An 8,872-nucleotide genomic window follows, 5' to 3' on the forward strand; every position below is an offset into this window, starting at 1 on the left:
GTCTGCCCCTGCCGCCTCTGTCCCCACAGCCGCAGAGGGGTGGTCCCCTCACTTTCCCAGCTGGTGTGACCTCCTTCTGGGCCAGGCAGCCGGGGCTGGGAGCACCTGGTGGTACAAGAGTGGACAAAGGGCGAGGCTGTGATGAGACGGGCAGCGGGCGGACAGGAGAATGAGTCACCGTGTGAAGGCAGCGTGTGCCAGAGGCCAACGGTGACAGCCAGAAGGGATCCACATGGGTCCCAGCTCAGGTCTGCAGGGACTCGGGTGCTGGCTGGCTGGCAGAGACCCTGTGGGGGCCAGGAAGTCTGGCTCAGATCCCCCTGATGTACACACATCAGGTGGGGTCCTGTGGCCTGTCCTGGAGGGGAGACCACAGCTCTCGCTGCCCCCCTACGACCCAGGAGGAGCCAGAGAATGTGGGGTGTGCCACAGAGGCGGGTGTGCCCTGTCCCCATCCCCAGCCTCCAGCCAGAGGTGCAGAGACCTGAGGGTTCTGGTGGAGAAAGGAGAAGGCGTGGGGAGGGGGCGGGTGGCAGGGCCAGGTCACCCGCAGGAAGTCAGCCTGTGTCACTTCCATCTCAACCTGCCCGTCTCCCCCTTGCCTCCTACTCTTAGCCCTGGAGCCCCAGTCCTGGACAGTCAGGAAGGAAATGTGCCGAGGCATCTTGGGGTTCCAAAGATGGGAAAATATTCCCACAGGGGAGAGGGCTACCTTAGGACGGTGGGGATTCCCTGTCACTAAAAACTTTTAAAATAGAATCCCACGGCTGTCTATCAGAAATGCTGATGTGTAGGAGGTGCCAAGAGTAGATTTTTAAATGCAGTGGCCAGGATTCGTAGTTTTATAGCAAGAGCATATCCTAATAGAGGCGATAGGGCTGGGCATTTGATGTCAACTCTACCACTATTTGTCCGTGCATCCAGCCATCACTCCATCCCTCCTCCATCCATTGCTCCATCATCCATCCACCTACCCTCTATGTATAGCTGTCTTCAATGTATAATTTATTAATCTGTCAATTTCTCAATATATCTATCCATTCAATTATCCATATAAATACAATATATCCTTCCTTCAATCCATCAATACATGTATACCCATGTCTATCCATCTCTCTTTACATTTCTTCATTGAGCAAGTATCCATCCATCCATCCACCCATCCATCCACTTACCTAAATGTCTTAACATATATGAAGAAATTAGAGGAAGCAGTCAGTTAGCCATCCATACACTTGGAACATAATAACCACAATATGTGGTCATTACTATTATCTATCTGTTCAACCATCAATTTGTTTATTTGCCCAACTACCCAACCACTGAACTATCTATTCATTCCTTAATATATCTTTCCATCTCTCCAAATATTCTAGTATTTATCCATCCCATTCGTACATACATTCATATAACTGTCCATCCACCCATATGTCTACCCATCTTCTCCTCAAGTCATGCACCCAACTGTGCATAAATACATATATGCTTATCCTTCCATTTACACATCATTTTGCCCATTAAGCCATCCAAGTGAGTTAATACTTAAAACAGTTGCTGAAACACCGTAAATAAATGTTACTGTTATTTTTGTCCATCCATTCACTCACACACATCTCATCCAATCAACAATCCATTCATTCATCTCTCCATTTATCTTCGTATTGTTGTCTGTCTTCCATATATTTTTCAACAAATCTATTGAACACTTACGGCGTGTTTGGGTTCTGGGGAGCCAGGACTGACGAAGCCCCTGTTCTCACAAGGCTGACGTCTTAGTGGAAACAAAACAACTAAGGTAAGAGGATTGGCTGGAGGGGGCTGATATTTTATACGTGACACTCAGATCCAAAGGAAGCAACAAGTCTTTCCTTATTTGAAAAGAGATTTGAGAAAAACAAGAGACAGCCGTGTACACGGATGGGAGACGTGCACCAGGAAGAGAGAGCAGAGACTGCGAGGCTCTGGATCAGGCGTGTCTGTTCGCCCGTCTCCCGATGCTTTATCCAGCACCATGCCGTATGTTTTACTGCTTACTACCCATCCTTCTGTTCATCTCTTTCTGTATTCGCCTGCCTGTCCATCTAAAAGTGTATCCATTCCCCATATCCATCCACTTGTCTATGTCCTGATAACGTTCTGTTAATATGTCCAGTTATTTATCTGTTTATATTCCATCCATCTACCTATCCACCCACCATACTTCCCTTGCCTGTGTTCATCCACCCATCCATCCACCCATCCACCCATCCATCCACCCATCCATCCACCCACCCATCCATCCACCCATCCATCCACCCATCCATCCATCCATCCATCCATCCACCCACCCACCCATCCATCCATCCACCCATCCACCCATCCATCCATCCATCCATCCATCCATCCATCCATCCATCCACCCATCCATCCACCCATCCATCCATCCATCCATCCATCCACCCATCCATCCACCCATCCACCCATCCATCCATCATTAATCCATCCGTCAGCCCACCCACCCGTCCATCCATCCTGCTTCCTACCCTTCTTCATCCACCTTTCCTTTCACCCATACTTTTCTCAATCATTAAGTCTTATTTTCCTTCTTTCTTTCTTCTGTGACTAAGACATGGCCTACAAGCCTATAGCCCAAGAAGATAGGAGAACAGGCCCTCATGGCCCAGCAGACCGAGCGCCCCAACAGAACCAAGTAGAGGCCGGAGAGGCAGGGATCTGTCCTCCCGTTCAGATGTTCTCACCATCACCACCACCACCGCACACACACGCTTTTGCCCACAGAGGGCATCCCAGTGAACGGTACAGGGAGCAGTGGGGGCCCATGGTGGGTGGGGAGAGAGGGTCAGGGCTCGGGGCGCCAGTGGCTCCTGGGTGACTCTGGGCACAGAAATGTCCCTGGCTCGCAGAAGAGGCAGCCACCACATGCTCTGAGCCCTCGCCTGTCATACATGCCTCAGTCCAGCAAAGGGAGAGGGGTTAGAGTCGGGGCAGGTGGGTGTAGTGATACAGCCGGGACTGGGGTGGGGCTAGACCAGGAGAAAGGCGCAAGGCTTCTTCCTAGATTCCCCAAGTGGCAACTGGCTAGATCCACCTGTTCCAAGTCCCATTTACCTTTTGAGGGCAGGTACGCGGGAGAGGAGGTGAAGGCAGCCTGGGGTCACCTCCGAAGCAAAACCATCAAAAGAGAAGGTTATGCCTAGGAAGGAGGGGCCCAGACATCTTTGGGGTGAGGGCTGGTGTTCTCTGCTGGGAGCAGGCAGGGGCACCGTCTGCAATCCCATAGCCCATATGGCTGCTGGGGGGACAGGGATGAGGTATAGAACCCGCCGCAGTCACTGTCAACCCCATTTCACTGTCAACCCCACCCGCTGGCTGTCCTCGCTGCCCTTTGCATGCCCCACAGAGCTGCCCCTGCTCCTCCGGGGGTGGTAGGGCCTTGCAGGAGGCACAGGCAGTGTCTGGGCGCCCAGACAGGCCCTCCCTGCCAGCCAGTGGGACCAGGTGCCAGTCCCTTTCCAACCCCACCAACTCTGAATTTCCCACCTCAGCAGATAGAGTTGAGACAGGACTGGCCTGGCCCCAGGAAAGGGCCGGGGCCTCTCCCCACCCCCACCCCTAGGCCCCCACGACCTCTTACCTGTCTGTCTGGCACCCAGGGCTAGGAGGCCTCATTTCCCAAGCCCTCACCTCCTGTAACCCCTCCCCTCGCAGCCCTCTCTCCAGGCACGTGGGTGTTCAGGGGTCTGTAGGAGCTGGGCTGGTTCCCTGCCCACTGGGCTGGGTTCCCATGCAGCCTGGCTGCCCCCTGGCCCTGCACCCCCAGCTGCACCTTCCCCTCTGAAATCCAACTCACCATGGGCAGAGAGGCTGACTCTGCCTGCCTCAGGGGCCCTTAGGATGGGAGAGGCCTGGGGACTTCTCTTGCTGGCTGCCCCGGGGCCTGGGGGAGAAGCAGAGAGCTCCTTCCCAGAAGCCTCTGGAAAGAACCAACCCATTCCAGAGCCAAGTGCCATTTCTGCTTTTTGGGCAGGTTCCTGGGGGTGTCTTCTGAGCTGTGTCCTGTTCTGCCCAGGGCTCAGGAAGTGCAGCCCTGCCCCTGGGAACCTGGGGCACAGAGGTGCAGGGCGCTGGGGGTTATGGAGTGCTGACAGGGCGCAGCCCAGCCACCCCAGGCCTCCAAGGCCTTGCCAGGTCCCCAGCACCCTGAGCAGCACCCAGGGGGGCATGGCTCCCTGGAGAGAGTACCTGGCAGAGCATCTACCTGTGGAAAGGGCAGGCCCAGCCCCCCTCCCAGGGCTGTTCAGAGAGCACCTTGGTTTGAAGGGCTTGATGGAGGCTGACGCGACAGAGTGGGTGCAAGTCTGAGTAGCTGCTACTCTGACTGTGCATTTGGGGAAACTGAGGCCTGAGGGAGTGGAGACCACTCACCCCAGAGAGTACTAGTCCCTGCATCAGCAGCCTGCGGATGTGCCCCTGGGGCTCTGTGCCCTGCCCTGCTCCTCCCTGGGCCCAGGAGAGCAAAGCCCATGCTCAAGGCCCCACCTCTGCCGGCCAAGGGTGCCAAGGGGCTCCTCCCGCTGCCAGGACCCTCATCTTCCGGACGGAGGGCACAGCCCTCACTCTGACGCCCTCTGACGGAAACCAAGACAGAGGCAGGCTGGTGGAGTCATGGGGGTGGGCAGCTGCTGCATGGACCCACAGTGCCTCCCTGGCTGCAGCCTGCCCCATCCTGGTCCCTGCTGCCCTCCTGGCACTGCCCCTGTGTGGCTCCAGGCCTCTCCCATCTTAAGTGCCCCCTGCCTGAAGGACCCAGGAAGGGGGCGGGGATGCGGGGAGGATGTCCCCGATATCTCCAGGTGTGTGTGAGGCATCCTCCCCCTCTGTCCCGCGCAAGGAGGGACGTGAGAGGGTCCAGGCGGAAGGCGGGAGGAAGCCACCCATCATCTGGGCTGAGCTCAGCCTCCCCCTCCCCTGGGAAAGTTCTGGGTCCCCAAGACTCCTGACCTGGGGGGAGGAGAGGAGGCCTACCTGGGGTCCTGAGGCCTGACCCAGTTCTGCCTGCTGCCCGCAGGTCTGGATCCCGGGAGGGGCTGGAGCAGGAGCCCCAGGGTGCAGACCCAGTTCCTCTGCACCAGCCCACTGCCTCCAGGGCCAGGGCTCCATTCTGCTGGGCTCTGCCCTCCCCTCAAGTGGCCTTTGGCACCGTCCGAACTCCAGCGCCGTGTGCCCCAGCTGCACCAGGTGTCCTCTGGCCCTGCTGGGAGGGAAGGGGGCCAGAGGGTGCCTGCGCACGGGCTGCGTGGGGGATTCTAATGGGCGTGTTCCTGCCCCTCCCATGCCCCAGGCTCCTCCCACCCTTGACTCCGTTAGGGAAAGTGAAATTCCCCGGGGTGTCCAAGGTGTCCAGGCTGGCTCAGGCCCATCCTCCAGGGACCTGTGGCCTCCCTCCTGAAGACCCCGGATCCCAGAGGGTCTGCAGCAGCAGATGGTCCAGCCGGGCCCCTGCCCCTGTGGCCCTAGCTGGCCCTTGCCCTCCCCCACTTAGCTCCACACTTGGAGAAGTGATGTCCCCTGGGACGGGGGCCATGCCCCGCCCGGCAGGCAGTGGGGTCAGAGGCCTGGGGTCAGGGAGACACCGCTCACCCCACCCGCACCCTGGGACGGGGACCCAGGGCCAGAGCATCCCAGCCCTCCCTGCGAGGGAGGGGCTGGCCCTGACAGATGCTAAGGCAGACGCTTGGGGATGCTGGGACTGGGCCACACAGCCTCCGGAAGCCTGGCGAAGGGCGGGGCTGCTGGATACGGCTCAAAGGTCCTGCGCAAGTCTGCCAGGAGTCTGGCAAACCTTCCAAAATGGACAAGAGCTGGGAGTGCCAGACTGGGGGCGGGAAGGGGTTAGCGCGGCCACGGGGGCCTGGAGTGGCTGCCCCAGGGTGTGGATTTTGCCCTCCTGTGGTGAATGGCTCCACACATGGACAGATGTGGTCCAGAGGCTTCGTGGAGGAAGGGCATGGCCCCCAGCAAGGCAAGGCTGTCCTGGCCAACCAGGAGGGGGCGCTGTGCTGGGCTGTGCAAGGGTAGCACCTGAGGGCTTTCAGGGTGAGCCTGTCTGCTGGTGGAGGGGCAGGACCTCTGCCACGCAGATGGGGGATTGGGGTGCCTAAAGGACCCAGCACAGCCAGGTCTGGCCCTGGGGAGGATCAGGTGCACAGGGGGCCTCTGAGGAGCTGGGGTTCCAGGATTTGGACATGTCAAACCAGGGGTCCTTGAAGGTGTCCTGAAGCCCTGTTTCCTGCACCCTATAGGGTTGTCTTCCCAACCCCCTTGGGGTCCAAGGCCTGTCACTCCCCACAGGACAGAGGCTGGGGACAGGGGCCCTGCAAAGCTACACTGGAGCTCTGTGGCCCTGGCTGGCAGTCTGTGGGGGGGTCACTAGCCCAGTTGAGGGGCTCAGCCTGCCCTGGGCTCAGCATGAGGGCCGATGTCCTGAGGCCTGAAAGCCCTGGTGGGCAGCACATGGCGGTTCGGGCGGCAGGTCTTGTCTGCTCTGCTCCAGCTCCAGCAGATGCTGCCCAGCCTCAGCCCTCCTGGGGGCTCCCACCTGGGGGCTTCCCAGGCCACACATCCCCTCCTGGGCTCCGGGACTTGTCACTCACCCTGGACAGGAAAACCCCCAGCTCCCTTAGTAACCTCATGACATGAGAACCTATCCCACCCCAATCTCGGTTTCATTATGAAAGGTGGGTGTCTCATACCACGCTGGGGGGGAGCGCGTCCCCCGGGACACTGGGGCCCAAGGGCTGAGGTGTGTCTGGCTGTTTCTCCAGCCCAGGCCTCTAAAAGAGCCCATCCCCAGGGCAGGTGCCAAGGCGCCTCGGCGGCAGCCAGCACCTCCAAGTCCTCCACCCACCTCCTCAGCATGTGCGACAGCTGGGAGGGTGGAAAGGATGGGGCGGAGGGGGCAGGCCTCTCCACCATGCCCTTCTATGGGCATGAGGTGGCCGGAGACACACAGGGAGCCCAGGGCTTGAGCAGCGCTGACGTGATGAGTAGTTCCTGAGCGGGGACACAGCTGTTCCCCAATCACATGCTGTGTGCACAGAGCAACCTGTCTCCCCGGGAAGGGCTCGGCAGCCCCCATAGAGTGCATGTCCTGGGCAGGGGGCCCTCACAACCCTACCCCTGGGTGACGGGTCCCGTGGAGCCCCTGCGAGGGCAGAGGGCCCTCAACAGCAGCAACCTTGCACACTCACCCTGTCCTGGCCCCCAGCCTGCCAGGCCGCTCGCTGCCCAGCTTCCCACGCACCCGGCACTGGGCTGCTGAGGCCCCAAACCAGGCCCCAGCTGGGATTTGGTGAGGTGACCTTCCACCGCCCTCACGCAGGCACACACACACACAGGTGCACACACATGCACACAGGTGCTCACAGGAGCACACACAGGGGCACAGACACCCCGACAGGCATCTCTGCCCTTTCCCTCTTTCCCATAAAGGCATCACCACAGGGTCCGGTCTCTGCTCCAGCCTCCAGTGGTGACCAGGGTCAGGATTCACTTTGCAAGTCAGCCCTGAGGCAGTGGGAACCCTGCCCTGGCTGCCTAGGTGGGGGCCCTGGTGGCCACGCCCCCACCCCCAGCCCTGGGCAGGCAGTGGGCCTGGCGGCAGCCCCCACTGTCCCCCTGGGCGGGTGGCCTCCATCCACACACACAGGTCCCCATTCTCTGACTGCCCGCCGCCCTGGAAGCCCTGCCTGCCCCCAGTCCCTAACTCCTCCCCTCTCTCCTGGCTCCTGTCCCTGGACACCTGCCGTGGACAGTACTGTCCCCAGCACAGGGCCGCTCCTCTGCCCTGCGCAGCCCAGAATCAGCAGCCCCCTGAGGAGGCTGGGCCTGGGATCTCTGCCCGCCCCCCCTTTTGCTGCTGCAACCCAGGCAGTCTGTTTTGCCAGTAACCCGCACAGCCTCTGCCTGCGTCCCCCTCACATCCCACCCACAGCCTCAGAACAGGCACCTGTTGGCATCCTCAAGCTTCTCCACCATCACGGGAGAGGGCAGCCCAGGGGCAGGGCCCAGCCAGCCCTCCAGCACAGGTTCGAGGGTCCCAAGACCAAGCAGCCCCTCGTGACCAGGTCTCCTGGCTCAGGGCCGCCCCTCACCCCCGCCTCCTGCTCTCCTGCCCCTGGCCTGGTCTCCTCCCAAGCTGTGCAGGCCGTGCCCTGCGTCCCTGTGTCCGTATCCAGCCCTCCTGGCCCTGGGCTGGCATCCTCCAGCAGGCGGGGGAACCCCCCTCTCCCAGCGCGGCCTGGCTGTGGGGACACACAGGAGAGGCGCCTGCCCGAGTCATGTGAGGAGGGCCCCGGGAGGCACCCTACAGCCCATGAGATGCCCGAGTCCCCCGTGGCACCATCCACCTCCACGCTGAGTTCCTGCCCCTGGGTGTGGAAGGGCACAGGCCTCGAGCACTCGGAGCCGACGGCCACCAAGTGGGCCTTGCCGGCAGCCTTACCCTGGGCCTTCTTCCACCAGCAGCCCTTCTTGCTCCTCGGAGCCGGGGTGGCTTGGGGCCTCCGCCATCGGCCTGGTGTTGGGTGGTTCCGGCTGTGCGTGCACTGTGGCTCTGGGTGCCTCTTCGTTGGCGGGGAGCCCCCACCCCCAGCTGGTTTCACTTCCCCCTTCCGGCTGCAGGTTGAGGTCAGAGCACTGGGCCTTGGGCTCGGGTGTTTTTTAATCTGTTGCTGCAAGAGGGGAAAAAACACCCAGCCACAAGGAAGCGTTAGGCAAGTAGCCAGGGCCCGGGGTGCAGGTAGAGGGTGGGGTTGGACGCTGGGCCTGCCCAGGAGCTCCCACCACCAGGGCCTCAGTAGCGCTGGCCTGC

The 8,872-nt window shown here is 60.4% G+C and overlaps 1 protein-coding gene across 1 annotated transcript in view; it reads right to left on the bottom strand.

Moving 5' to 3' along the window:
• Positions 1 to 8,657, bottom strand: part of LSP1 (lymphocyte specific protein 1) — a 31,547-nt gene extending 22,890 nt beyond the window's left edge. The window contains exon 1 of the mRNA XM_036875849.2: positions 8,504 to 8,657. Within this exon, the coding sequence (XP_036731744.2) occupies positions 8,504 to 8,571 (68 nt within the window). The 5' untranslated portion in view covers positions 8,572 to 8,657. The remainder of the gene's footprint in view (positions 1 to 8,503) is intronic.
• Positions 8,658 to 8,872: the final 215 nt, after the last annotated feature.

Source organism: Manis pentadactyla, chromosome 9, assembly GCF_030020395.1.
Source record: "Manis pentadactyla isolate mManPen7 chromosome 9, mManPen7.hap1, whole genome shotgun sequence".
In the NCBI taxonomy this organism is placed as follows: Eukaryota; Metazoa; Chordata; class Mammalia; order Pholidota; family Manidae; genus Manis; species Manis pentadactyla.